Source organism: Pseudogymnoascus destructans, assembly GCF_001641265.1.
Source record: "Pseudogymnoascus destructans isolate 20631-21 unplaced genomic scaffold scaffold_1, whole genome shotgun sequence".
Classification (NCBI taxonomy): Eukaryota; Fungi; Ascomycota; class Leotiomycetes; order Thelebolales; family Thelebolaceae; genus Pseudogymnoascus; species Pseudogymnoascus destructans.
In genome coordinates this window covers 586,159-599,938 of record NW_020167520.1, presented here as the reverse complement: position 1 = coordinate 599,938, position 13,780 = coordinate 586,159, and the positions used below count along the sequence as shown (strand labels likewise).

At 47.4% G+C, this 13,780-nt stretch overlaps 3 protein-coding genes across 3 annotated transcripts; 1 reads left to right on the top strand and 2 right to left on the bottom strand.

Annotated features, from left to right (window-relative positions):
• Positions 1-6,184: 6,184 nt before the first annotated feature.
• On the bottom strand, positions 6,185-10,395 carry VC83_00179 (uncharacterized protein). Its single transcript, XM_024463875.1, has 5 exons — positions 9,406-10,395; positions 9,274-9,353; positions 9,168-9,215; positions 9,045-9,121; positions 6,185-8,984 (listed from the first exon to the last, which is right to left on the bottom strand). Exons 1-5 carry the CDS (start codon positions 9,987-9,989, stop codon positions 6,528-6,530), a joined length of 3,246 nt encoding a protein of 1,081 aa, XP_024328611.1. The 5' UTR covers positions 9,990-10,395; the 3' UTR covers positions 6,185-6,527.
• Positions 10,396-10,521: 126 nt separating this feature from the next.
• VC83_00178 (uncharacterized protein) lies at positions 10,522-11,358 on the top strand. The gene is made up of 6 exons (XM_024463874.1): positions 10,522-10,544; positions 10,615-10,680; positions 10,750-10,842; positions 10,899-10,902; positions 10,989-11,083; positions 11,140-11,358. The coding sequence occupies exons 2-6, from the start codon at positions 10,633-10,635 to the stop codon at positions 11,158-11,160; spliced, it is 261 nt and encodes an 86-aa protein (XP_024328612.1). The 5' UTR covers positions 10,522-10,544; positions 10,615-10,632; the 3' UTR covers positions 11,161-11,358.
• A 983-nt stretch (positions 11,359-12,341) lies between these two features.
• On the bottom strand, positions 12,342-13,128 carry VC83_00177 (uncharacterized protein; the record flags this gene model as incomplete). Its single annotated transcript, XM_024463873.1, has 2 exons — positions 12,342-13,024; positions 13,116-13,128. 2 exons carry the CDS (start codon positions 13,126-13,128, stop codon positions 12,342-12,344), a joined length of 696 nt encoding a protein of 231 aa, XP_024328619.1.
• Between the last annotated feature and the right edge of the window lie 652 nt (positions 13,129-13,780).

Sequence of the window (13,780 nt, the reverse complement as noted above, 5' to 3'; positions counted from 1 at the left end):
AGCCAAAATATGTATAGTGACTTGTAGGTTTGAGGAGGAGATCTTTAAGTTTGCTCTTGAGTTTGATAGCAAACTGAGTGCAACGAATGTCAGTATGACAGTGCCTCCTTGAGTTCTGTACATATCTCATCTGTATTCATACAGCTTGTCATAAGATGCAGGTACTTCTCTGCCATAAGCTGTTTTAATGCTTTCTATGCATGTTTAATCGGGTTGAGATTAGGTGAGTATGGTGGCTAATTAGTTGTTAAATGTCATAATTCTCAAACCATTCAACAACTTTTCCTATAGTATGGATTCTTTCATTATCTTGCATGAAAATAAGTCCTTCCTTGTAGTAAACCTGTAAACGTGCATCAAGAACTTCAAGATATGAGTTTACAGAGTATCCATGCTTCATAGACTCAAAGTCTCAGTCCATAATATATAGAGGACACTGCTTTTTATCACCCCAAAATGCAGCCTATACCATGATTCTAATATCTTTACTAGATCTGTAAGTTTCAACGAGTTCTGGCTTCCACTTGTCTTGTGGTAAGCCAAAACACCACACTTGCTTTTCCCACTCCCTCGCTTAATAGAGCACTCATCACTCCACATGTATTTCCGCCATCTTTCTACATCCTAATGTGCTCAACATTTACACCATAGAAGCCGATTTGCTGCATGTACCTTTGTAAGTTCTGGTCGCTTTTTTGCTCGCTAATGTGCAAGTCCATTCTCTTTTGCAATTGACTTTATCTTTCCATTGCTCAGTTTTAGACCTATGTCTTTGTGGCGTTGCTAGAACATGAGTTTTGGGTGTAGTCACAAATTGCGAAGCCTCTACTAGAGGGTTTCAGCCAGAATTGCATGGCATGATTGCATGCCATAAGCACTACGATTGCCATAAGCAGTACGATCTGTGACCCCCCCCTGTAAAACCCCAGTAAAACCCCCATACTAGCTGGCGCCAGTGGCGCCAAACCCAATGCATTACGTACGTATGCTCTGTCGCAGCATAATTATGCTGTGTAAAGACATACATGAGCATGCCCACATTTAGTTTAGACTGTAGAAGTAGAGCCTTGGCAAAGGCTCTACTCTGACAACGTAGGGTATTGAGTATATTATCTATATACTCAATATGACTACAAATACTATAAACTGGGGCCAAATAACAGACCCCAACGACTTCCTCCCACCCTCTCCTACCACTATTCATGACCCTTTTGACAATACCGACAATGTCGATATCGTCAATAGCCCCCCCCTCTACCCACACTGCTGCTGCCAATCCTCCTCTTCAGGCTGCCCGCCCAAGCCACCGCCAGCCTGCCGAAACTCTCTGCGCTCGTCTCAATACTACCTACAATGAGAATTTTGCTTCTGCACCTCTGTATAAGAGATGCAGAGCTCTACTCCCGGGCCTCCCGGAAGACCTTCTGGAAGAAGGTCCAGAAAGACCTTTGTGAAGAGACCGGCCAAGATCATACGACCTTAGCCTGTCTTGTCGCAAATCTCCTCAAGCGACGACGAGTGTTACGATTACAGCTCACAGCTTGTTATGGTTATTACGGTTGTTATAGGTATAAGGGGATTACGGGTGCAGCCTTAGCCACCAAGGCTACAACTGCTAAGCGGACAACTGTATATTACAAGGAATAGCCTCACCTTCCTTCCTTCTTCTTCTTCTTCTCTCTTTAGATTCAATCTAGCTTACTTTACCTGGACTGGCACCATGACCTCCGTGACCATCGTAACATAAGATTGAATCTCACCTTTCTTTTGCTCTCTGAGCCTGAACCTTGATACTGAAATTTGAATTCCCTTCTTTGGAAACCCTACAACCATATCCTAAAGTCATTCCAGAACACCACAGAACACACCAGAACACCGCAGAACACCATAGACTTCATAGATCAGACCTTTCACAACGCTCCCTCGACAAGGAATATAGCTGTGAGGGAAGTGCGCTCCTCTCAAGTGGCTCCTACAGTCGACAAACTGCGCAATAGGGCCTTTGGCGATACGAGTCTGATCTAATGAATACGAAAACTGAAAGAATAGCAAAGCTGCTATGGCACACACGGCCAAAGAAAAAGCCAAGATGGGTGATCAAAACCCAGAAGACTATGAGTCTATAAATGAGAAAATAACCTTAGCAGAGGAGTCTGAGAAGAGAGATGAACTTCAAGATGACTTCCTCGAAGCCCGAGAAGATTTCAAGAGGATGGGCAAAACAGCTCAAGAAAGACACCAATCTATACTATCAAACGGCCACCAGATGAGGACTTGGAATGTCAACACCTATACTGAATTCCAAAAGCTGTCACGTAGCAGCCAAGAGTACGCCTGGTCAATGTTGAAAGCCATTATGAAGGACTACCTCATTGTCATGAAAAGATTACTGAACTGCAAGGAATTCAAAAATATCTTGAGAATACAGCTCCTATTCGCAATGCAGCACCTCGCCAGTCTGCTCGCATTCCGGATCCTCCTATTCTTACGGAAGGGATTGAACCAGCTTTTGAAGACTGGGTTGTGAAGATCCAACACAAGCTGGAAGCCAACATCAACCACTTCCCAAATGACAAGATGCAGATGAGTTATCTCCAAAGCAGACTAGGAGGACTCGCAGTTCGCCATGTGAACCCAAGGCTTCGCATTACCTCACCAAACATGCTTCAGTCAGCAGAAGAAATACTCCAACTCCTTGAGAAAGTGTTTAGTGACCCCGATAGGAGACACACCGCACAAACTGAGTACCGCAAGCTATACCAGGGCAAGAATACCTTTGCAACATTCTGGGCTGAATTTCAGAGACTCACAGCAGAGCTGGATTACTCAGAGGAGACCTTGCTTAACGATCTCTGATTCAAGATCAACCAAAGCCTACAGAAAGCCTTAGTTGCTGAAGTAGGAACTACTACCCTACATGAATTCGCGAAGAAATGCATGCTTGTGGACCAAAACCTACAGAGAATTCAAGAAAAGGAGAAGAGAATGAAGCCACAGCTGTTCGCCTACCAGAAGCAGAGTGGCCAAAGCCCTACTGCTAATACTGCTGTTAAAATAGTAGCACTACAGAAGAAGCTCTACCGCCCTCTGTCATACTGACATTCGTTGCACTCAGTTTGCTATCAAAGTCAAGAGCAAACTTGGAAATCTCCTCCTCAAACCTACAAGTCACTATACATATTTTGGCTTATCACACCAACAACAAGAGCAATACTACTCAACGATTGCTACAACCATCTATGATTCATTACACGTCATTGCTCCTTAGTTACTGGGCCGATATTACCACATAGCATATCTCTACAACCCTCTATGATTCATTACATGACATCACTCATACTACCACATGACATATCTCTACCAACTAGAGGCCTAGGAGCATGAACGATAGCTCTAAAAGCTCCTACGAACCTCTATGATTCATTACATGTCATCGCTCTTTAGTTACCCACAAGATTGGTTAAGTTATGACATAATTTGTCTATGACATAATTTGTCTATGACATAATTTGTCTATAGGGGTACTCTGACCTTGGACCTCCTTTTACTTCCTATAGGCTACGAACCTAAGAGATGGTTCTATGGGATTCTCTTACGTCGACTACAGTTACCAAGCCTGGTAAGTCATGGAAAGTCTTGGAAAATGAGAGAACTACACTCCTTTAGCATAAATAGGATTGCCCTTTCCTTAAGAAAGGGCAAGCAGACAATACAGTAAATCGACTATCACATACTTCCACGTCTTTTCCAAGCTTCCAAGCATTCATCTTGTTACTCCTTGTTTCTGAAAAGTCAGTGAGGTGTTAACCTCTGACTTACCCCTGAGTTCCCAGACTCAACATTTGTTGCAACTTGTCTGAACCACTTCACTACATCACACACCTGATTGCTGCGTTGTGGAATAGTCTAAGCTACAACCCTTTGGCTCTGTTTCCTAAGACAGTGTGTTGTCTTAGTAAAATCATCCCTTCCTTGGGTGGCTAGATTCTCACATCTGGTGCACCCACCATTACACCCTCCCCACCAAGATCCTGAGAAAGAATCGCTTATGAAGCTTGGCAAATGCTTCCATTGCCATGGAAGTGGTCATCGCGCTCGCGACTGCCCACAGAAGCAGAAAGTTAGAGTCAATGAGATCTCTACTACAGAAGAGCATGCTCAATATGAGTCGGGAAACGAATAGCCTCTAGAGAAGACGTCACTAGAGGTTCTACAGCAAGAATTGCCTCCTCTGCCTCATCATTGTCCCATTTTTTCCTAGCTACCTGCAGAATAGGAAGAAATCAAATTGTCATGCAAGCCTTAATGGATAGCGGTGCAACAGGTGGAAGCTTTGTGAATGCTGTTGACGCAAAACGAATTTGTGAAATTGAAAACATCTCTCCTATCAAACTTATAAAACCAAAGAACATTGAAGGATTTAATGGAGCTGCTGCACCTATAGTCACACATGCTATATACCATCGACTAAAAATTGGAGAGTACGTTGAAAGTCTATGCCCTCTATCATTACTACTCTTGGGAAACACTCTATCATTCTTGGGAAAGCTTGGATGAAGCAGCATGGAGTAATGCTTGACATGGTAAACGACCAAGTCATCTTCACAAAAGGTCATTGCCAGCACACTACACCAACGAATACTCAAGAGACTACAGTCCCCAAGTTGATAGCAAAATTCAAGAACTGGTCTGTCATACTGACATTCGTTGCACTCAGTTTGCTATCAAACTCAAGAGCAAACTTAGAAATCTCCTCCTCAAACCTACAAGTCACTATACATATTTTGGCTTGTCACACCAACAACAAGAGCAATACTACTCAATGATTGCTACAACCCTCTATGATTCATTACACGTCATTGCTCCTTAGTTACTGGGCCGATATGACCACATAGCATATCTCTACAACCCTCTATGGTCGAATGAGTTATTAAATGGCAAGTCAGACATTCCTTGCTTAGACAGGGTCTTTATGCACTTCGTAACATTCAAGCATATAGTGGGGCCATTGTTGCTAGTAGTATGCTTTAAGGGCAGAGGAGTTGATTTAATGGTAGGGAATACGCTAAGAAGTTATCCATCGTTAGGAGTATTGATCGAGATGTGCCTACTTGTAAATAGAAGGCCTTTAACCATTCTGCTATAATGAACTAATTCATTTAAGCCTTTTTATTCCATCTCTAAACCCCTCCCATTACTATGACTAACATTTCGAAGAGCTTGTGGTGTCTTTACCTTTCTAATAAACCATAGTGGAAATCGATCTGTGCTAGTTGAATTAACACAAACAACTACTAATGTTCTTACCTTCTCTCTTTTCTGACCTATAGCTGCCTCTGCTGTCATAAAGCCCCTTAATGGTGTCATCTTCTAGTATAGTCCTGTCTTGTCTATGTTATATATATCCTCCTCTAAGTATTCCCCTACTACTGTTTGAATTGCTTGCATCTCTTCCTCTGCTATAGCTAGAACTAATCTAGCTTCACCGTGTCGAACTTAATTAAGAATCTTATGACGTTGTCGAAACCTTGTGACCTACCCTAAGCTGAACTCTAGGACTGTTTCCCCTTCGTGTTGTGGTAATTGTGCCTAGATCTGCTTTGCCTTCTCTTGCAAAACCTCACCTGTTGTAACCCCTCCTCGTCGTTCAATAGGCTTCTGCTTGTCGAAAAGGATAGCTTCTAGCTGTGGCCAAGCAGCGTCACGTCGTCGTCGTCGAGCTTCTTGATCGTCTGCTTGTAGGGCGCCGTCGAGGTAAGCAAATCGAGCGCTAAGAGATTCGGAGACAGTAGATTGGCCGACTAGAGTCTGGTATTGGTCTTGGAACCATGCGATGCAAGCTTTCTGCGAAGGTCGAGGGCGTTGTTCGCGGTGCTAGCGCTAGAGAGTACATCGTTAGTCGAGAGCCATCGAATTGAGCTTCTTTAGAGGCATCCTGTAAAGTGAAGAAGAGGTTAGTATAAGTCGATAATCTGAAGAAAAGGCACGATATCGTGTATATCGGGGTTTGTATGTAAAAAGGATGGATCTCGCAAAATATATCGAGATGTCATAAATATCGGGTAAACGCGCATCGACTGTATGAATACGTGTATAATTTTTATTCATGAATATGAATATAGCCTAGTATTCAAGTTTATATTCGAATTGCTAACCCTGAAAGTTGACGATGACGTTGACACTGTGGCTGTAAATTTATTTGATTTGATTTTTTAAAAAGTTTAAAATTTCTACCATTAAAATATTTTAACCACCGGACTTCATCCCCTGAAGTCAACCGAATTGTGAGCGAAGGTGCAACTAAGCGTTTACACTTTGAGTTGAAGAGCAGCCACCGTATGTTTACAAAAACACCTATCTGTATCGCCTCCAGTTCTCAATCTTAGCATCTCTATTTGTCCACCATACCCAACGCCTCATGAGATTCCGAATTATAACCCAGCATTCACCAAACAACACCGCGAACTCCCCACCGCGCAATAAATGTCGACGCCGTATAGTATACACCTTCTCCAAGCCAGCATCTCTCATTCATCCCCCCCCTCAGCATCGACATCGACATCCCCAACCACAAAATCCTCTTCATCGCTAATCGCCATCTTCCCCTTCCCCTTCCCCTGCCCCCCTCCATTCCGCCGCCTAGTCATCCCAGGCGTCCCATACAAAATCCCCTCATCCTCCTCGCTACTCTCCTCCTTCCCCTCCTCCAGCCCCTCCCCAAGGCTCACCTCGACTCCAAGCCGACTCTTCTCCTTCAGCCGTGGCGGTAACCCAGGCCCGCTACCCGCATTCCCGAAATCGCTCTTCTTAGTCCCCTTCGGCCAGCGCCCAGGCCCGCGTCCTGTACCACCCGTCGGACGCTGCGAGCACGACGCTTTGCGAGTTGACCCCGTTGAGAGCGCGCGCGAGCCTGTGGCGCGGCGTGCGGTGCTTGGGCGGGCGCTGCGGGGCGTGGCTGAGGGGTGGGAGAGGGAGAGTCGAGGGGCTTTGATGCGTGAGGCGTTGATTGGGGGGTAGATTTCGAAACGGGATGGGGGGATGGGAGAGAAGTCGTCAGCAGTGTTGATGGCGAGGGGATAGTCGGGGTGGGGCCTGCCGTTGGTTAGAGGTTGGAGTGACGGCCGGCTTGATGAAGGAGAGGCAGGCACGAAAGTTGTGTCTGTGGCTGGGCTAGGACCTTTGATAGGGGTTTCAGCCAAGGATGGGTCCAGGACCATTTCGTCACCTTGTTCTGATGAGGCGAAAGAGGCGCCATTTGTTAAGCCGTTGGTTTGTTCGCTTTCGATATCCCCATTGGTTAAAGCAGGTTGCGTGGCGTCAGCCAGCTTCTCGTCATCCTCATCCTCGCGCGGCGCAATAGCGCTCATAGGCGGGGCATGTTCTATCATATTCTGGTTGTTGCGGCCCATGATATAGGGTGTCCAGACGAGTCCGTGCGGGTTAAGTCTGACGTAGTTCTTGTCCTCCCATTTCTTGATGTACTCTTCGTAGAAGTCGTAGTCGAGTCTCAGAGCATATGTGCCAGTAACTGGGTCTCTAACGAGAGCCCGAAGCCCTTCGAGGGCAGAGACAATGTCATCAGCCGTCATACCGGTTTGTTGGGATAGTTCGATCACGCTTATCGACCTCTTCTCCTCTCTTGTATCCAGCAATCTGTAGCATAACACAAGTCGCCAATAGTTCCTATAGGACACCAGGCCCATATCCGAAAGTGGCTTTTCAGGAGATCCAGATTTTCTCTCCACAAGGGTAAGCAAATAAGAGAAATCGATAAGAAGATTGCCGTAACCTTTGCGTTGGTGGATAGGCAAGGTGAGAATGCACGAGACATTATTTTGACTGCTCGGCCTCTTTTCCTTGGAAAAATATCCCACAAAATGGCAGCCAAACTCGTCGTATTCTGTCATAACATAGAATAGGAACGGTTCCACATCGTAGTAGAGAGTCTTTGAGCCCAAGAAAAGTTTCGCGAGGAGGCATAGGTTCTGGCAGTACACCGGATTCTTTCGCCCATCGACTTCAAAAACTGAGATGGATACATCCCTGTAAATTTCGTCTCCTGGCGGATGCTTTGCTGAACACTTCATCTTGTGGCGCCAGGCGACATATTCCGAATTCATGTATTTCAAACAGAATTCGCAAATATGGAGCACACGGTTGCGACTGTACTCCTCTGGGTAGGGCGCCGCATACCACGTGTCGATCTCATAGCCGCCGAAGTTGATACACTCAATTTGGGACGCTGGACCGGACACCTTGCGTGGTTTCTTAACGTTTTCTGCCTCTCCATGTTCTAAGGCGGTCTTGTGCGCCCACTCTTCTTCTGCCTTTTGACGAGCATTGTCAAACATCCGACGGTCATCGGCCTGGGGCAGCGTTTTTGTTGTATCTGACTGCGCTTCTGTGAGTATGCCACCGTACGGTTTCGATTTCAGCTCATCCATGTCTTTATCGTGGAAAGAATAAAATGGCTGAGAATAGATACGCGGTATGTATGCCGGAGGCGGAGCTGACGTTGACGCCCTACGTGCGGCTGGCGTTGATCTCGGTCGCTTCTTCACTGGTTTAGGGGGGTTAGCAAGGATGCGTGCCAAGTCGGTCGCATTCAATCGAATCCGAATAATAAGGCTTGTCTGTGAATGCTTTTCAATCGTTACCGGTGGCTTTGAAACCTTTAGGGGCCGAAGTGAACGAGATGGCCGAGAAGTAGCGGGTTCGGCGGCCTTATTTCCATTGTTGAACCCCTCGGCCGGTTCTACTTTGTGGCTATCAATATTCTCCGCTGCTTTGGCGTCCGTCATTATTGCATTCGAAGATCCGTCCGAGGTTCGTTTGCGACGTTTGCCGATGGACGATATAACGCCCTCTTCTGCCTCCGCAGATGAGGTTTTGCGCTTGCGTAGTAATCTCGAGCCATCCATTGGGTCATCGTCAACAATTAAGTTGTTGAAAACGGAATGCGAGTCGGGTTTAATGGCCCCTCTCTGGGAAGGGAGTAAGTCTCGTGCCAGCTTCGGTGCTGACGACCGTTGGAGGGTGATTACCGATGGAGTTCCCTGGTTTACGGTTTCCGGTTCCAGGGCATTGGACACACATCCTGGGCATCGCCATTTCGCAGCATCTAGAATGGTTAGTTAAAGTTCATAAACCATTTCAATGAGCCGTACCTTCGTCTGCTTCGAGTGCTTCCGCATCTCGTGCGCATTGTCGATGTGCTGTGAACACGCTTGTCAGTATCGTCTAGATCCAGGGGTATACCGTGGATAGCCGTACCATTATCGCCACAAACAGCACAAGCAAGGCACTCCTCAAACTCTGGGCTGGGATCATGCTCCTCGTCTTGGTGACAAAAACTGCACGTATTAATATCACAGTATATTACGAGATTCCGCAAGGCAAACTTACATGCAACGGTTAGGATCGATAGGTTCAGCCTCGTCGTCTTGCGCCACAGCAGCCTCCCATTCAGCCTCGGCCTCGACTTCGGACTCATCACTCGAGTCATGCGACGCATCATCCACCGCATCTTCGCTTTCTTCGGCATCGTCTTGTCCAAATTCTGCGTCGTCTTCATCATCATCCGGCTCCCTCGGCTGGATCTTGACAGCACCGACTCCCTCTCCATCCTCGTCATCTTCATTTTCTTCCTCGTCGTCCATGGCTCCATCGCCCCCCATGCTAATTCTAATGGTATCTCCATGGTCCTGCTCGTAGTCGTCTTCCCCCTCCGCATCTCTATCTGACAGGTCATCTTCCTGCCTATGGTCTTCATCTTCCTCCTCATTATTTTCATCTCCGTGTTCATCATATGCGCTCCCATTCGTATGGTTATTGTGAACTCCATTCAGTAGCTGGTTATTCGCGGCAAACGCCTCAGCATTCGCGCCCATGTCCACGTCTTGGTCGTAGTCCTCCTCATACTCTGCATCGTCCTCCGACGTCGGCATGCTCTGCTGCACCTGCTCCTCCAATAGCATCGCGGCCGCCATGGTCTCAGCCAGGAGTAGCGGGGTGCATGAGTGGTGTAGGGGTTGCGATTCGTATCGTTATGGGACGTGAATTCGAAGTGAGCTCGTCTGTTCGCAAAGCAGCAGCGCGATTCCGTGTCACCTCAACATAAGTAGCCGTATGAAGAGTACGATGGGCCTTGTCTTCAGTTATTGGATTGGGCAGCACAGCTTCCGCCGCGCTCAGTTTTCGCCTTTGCGCTCGTCGCGCTCGTTGTAGTCGCGCCCCTAGATTGGAGGTGGGAAGATCGAGGCTCAAAATCACCAGTCGCAGCCCTGACTGTCCACCACAACACTTTTCAGCGAATCTGCGTGACTCTGTAGAGAGGTTAGACCGGTGCGACGCGTAAATCTAAATTACTACGCGAATTTCCCCGTTGTAGAGTTGTGCTGTCGCGGCGTGGGCGAGGCTCTGGCTGGGCTGTCGTGGTGGTGTTGCCGCGTGTCTTACGTAAGCGATGCAATCAACGACGTCCACTTCAAGCTGCCGAGGAACAGGTACAATCAGGACTTTACACCACCCGATACGAGCGCAAGGTATGTTGGACTGCTTCTACCTTCGAGATATGGAATATAAGAGTGTGTAGACTGACAATTGAGTGAACAGCTACACACCGAAGCCGCAATGGGTGTCCCTTTCGAAACCCTCATCCCGTTCGCCATCATGCTGACCGTACGTCAACTTTCCCAACGCCTACACCCTCAATCTCTCGGCGGCTTGGATACTAACAATACGGTATAGATGTTCGGCATTACTGGTGCTGGATTGTCGAAGGTCAGAGCGATGCAGAACGGTGGAAAGCGTGGAAGACATTCCGTCGATCAATGGGATAGCGTACGTCTTTCCCCAAACCCCCTCCATTGACGACGGCAAAACTAACAGTCTTTTAGCAAAGTACGAACCTCTCAGATCCTGAATTCTATATATTAGCCGCAGTGGATGGCAGAAACCGAAAAGGGATATTGGCTGACCTCTCACAGTGATGGACCGCGACAGGCGGTTAACAGGCTTTCTTCGCGGCCAAACCGGCAGTGCCATTGCGCCGCTGGGCTTCGAGTTGAACAACCCATGGAGGGTAGGTCTGATCCTGTGGGTGTTGAACTCAGAGATCAATGCTAACAGTGTCTGCAGCTGGAGAAGAAGTTCCGTTAAATTACCCACAAGACGACAATACCTCTGGACACAAAAAAATGTATATATCAAAACCAATAAAGATTTAAAACAAAACCTAGCATGTACCAAGTTCTTCGCCATGAATGTGGGAAAGAATTGGGCTTTGGACCAGTGGCGGGTCGTGCCACCTCTAGGGCTTTGTTCTATTAAATTCCTCAAAGACTCAATAGCTTCGTGTGATCTTTTGCCCTTTCATTCGTAGTGCCCATGAACCTTCAAAATCATAATGCTCTTATACGTAGGGTTTAATTTATTCCAAATCTGTCAATATAAACCTAGGTATACGGATTCCTCTGGTCCCGCCCTTGGGACCAAATGTACCAAGAAGGACATTGCACAAGTGTGCACAAGTGTACAACAGCTGGTGTTTACATTAACTATGATTAAAATAGAGGCGCTCAATCACCGGGGGCTGCAATTAAGAAGCCAGTTGCTTAGAAATAGAGCCAACGAAATGATTATATTGCTAGTATTAATCCTCAGCAACGGCACTCTCTCTTCGGGTGGCACCAGTAGGTTTTTGCTGCAAGGTAAGATATACAAAGGCACAGATACCCACTCTATAAGCGCCGGCCAGAAGGCTTTGGAGTGGGTATCTGTGCCTTTGTATATCTAGGTTTAGTTGTCTATTTGTGGCTTGTCATACATAGTATCACATGTAAAGCCCATCTTGCGACTTGCTCCGATTCCCCCGAGACTCACCACAAGCCAAAGAAATAGAAGTTAATAGAATTTCACAGGTGAGAGCTGATATTGGCTACATCTGACAATTTTTATGGTAGATATTCGCGATATCATCACGGATTGCACAAATTAAACCTGAACACGTATACTGTAGACATTTAGGCACAAGACAAATTCTTGTGCGTACAATGGGCATCTCTATTCTCCTCGCTACATTGAGATAAGAGAAATACACTCAAAGGACCTATAGCCACCTTTCCTTCTTGTTAAAAGAATAGAGTCATGTTCGTACTGCAGTAGACTGTGCCTTTAACCCCATCCCGCAAACCAGCACTCTACATGGCCGTTTAAAAATCAAAACCGGGACCGCTCCAATCCACCGGCGTCTGCCTCTCCCCCCCTCGCTGGGTATCAACTCCTCTACTCCATGCTTTCGCATTGCAATGATTGATTTCTACGTCGATGATACAAATTCATCACCGCGTCGCCAACGTAGAGCCCTCGCCTCCAAAGACCAACATCCCATGGTTACCCCTGACAATCCTCTCACTCTCCACAAAGTATGCCTTCGAATTACCCACTCCCAGATCCCTCAGTTTTCCACTCCCAATATCAAACAGTACACCGTGAACAAGCAACCCGCGCTTGTTCACCGCATCTTCAACAACAACATTGCTCAACAGCGTCTCCACGCCCGCCGCGACATTCAGCTCCGCTAACCTAGCAGCCCTCGCGCCCTGATCAGTAATCGCCTCTAGTTCATTCTTGTTCTCGCGCCTCAGCTTCTTCAGCGGTGTGAGCCATGTATCCAGCACTCCACCAACGCGACTATCTCCCAGCGCCGCGCCAGCACCGCCACAGCTCGTGTGTCCGCACAGCACAATATGCTGGACCTTCAGGTGGTCGACCGCATACTCGATGACTGCGCTGGAATTGATATCAGTCGGACTGACGATGTTGGCGATGTTGCGGTGGACGAAGACGTCACCCGGCTGCAGACCAAGAACCGTGGTCTCAGGGATGCGCGAATCGGAGCAGCCGAGCCAGAGGATCGTGGGCGTCTGCCCGGTCGCGAGCGTTGGGAAGAAGGCCGGGTTCTGATGCGTTTTGTAGGAGGCCCAGGAGGCGTTGGAGGAGAGCGCGTGGGAGAAGGGGTCGGCTGCGTGGGGGTCAGTGGAGGTCTTTAGAGGGTGCGAGAGGCGCTCGGTCGTGACCAGGCTGCGAGGAATGTGGCAGGTCTGCGTGCATACCTGTGGGAAGCATTGCGGCTGTGTTGTGAGTGTTGGAAGGTGGTTCGACTCAGAGGGGTCGGAGGATGATTGACGTTGAGAGGCGTTGAGAATGCCTACGTGTGGCTTGTCCCGGCACAAACCCGAGGTTGTGAATTAGGGTTCTCGCTCGCAACGACTCAGAATTTGTCAAACAATAAATATCCTTCGAACAATAGCGCGATAGGAAATTCGGTGGTAATGAGTAGCGTCGGGTATTAGGATGTTAATTTGGTGAGTATGGATCGAGTGGGGGCGTTTCCCATGTCAGCGGCATTCGTTCGGGGCTCCGCGGGTCGAGTGGTGGAGTGATAAGCAAAAAGCTTTATCTGAATTAATCGATTAAGGTTTTTAGGGTTTGTTCGTTGAGAAAAGCGCCGACAGCGACCGAAAACGTCAAACGGATGAGGAAAATGAGTTTACGAAGTATAGTTACGAGGGAGATGGGATAGGTTTGTAAAGTATATGATAATATTGCATGAAGAACCTGTCTCGAGGAGGAACGGGCTGACAAATGCACAGTTTACGCGGTGACTATTCGATGTTGCAACTCCGTCTGGGACCCCAGTTTCGCCTACCACCCACCAACAGAGCTCGTCTCAACATATTCGCCCACTACGAAAATCACACCATCGCCGCCTCGAATA

Bases quoted from the DNA above. Each gene is read 5' to 3' on its own strand.
- VC83_00179 (XM_024463875.1), bottom strand. From the start codon at position 9,989: ATGGCGGCCGCGATGCTATTGGAGGAGCAGGTGCAGCAGAGCATGCCG. The intron at 9,354-9,405 runs GTAAGTTTGCCT...TAATACGTGCAG, and splicing joins ATCGATCCTAACCGTTGCAT to TTTTTGTCACCAAGACGAGG. The intron at 9,122-9,167 runs GTACGGCTCATT...TAACCATTCTAG, and splicing joins AGCACTCGAAGCAGACGAAG to ATGCTGCGAAATGGCGATGC.
- VC83_00178 (XM_024463874.1), top strand. From the start codon at position 10,633: ATGGGTGTCCCTTTCGAAACCCTCATCCCGTTCGCCATCATGCTGACC. The intron at 10,681-10,749 runs GTACGTCAACTT...AATACGGTATAG, and splicing joins CGTTCGCCATCATGCTGACC to ATGTTCGGCATTACTGGTGC. The intron at 11,084-11,139 runs GTAGGTCTGATC...CAGTGTCTGCAG, and splicing joins AGTTGAACAACCCATGGAGG to CTGGAGAAGAAGTTCCGTTA.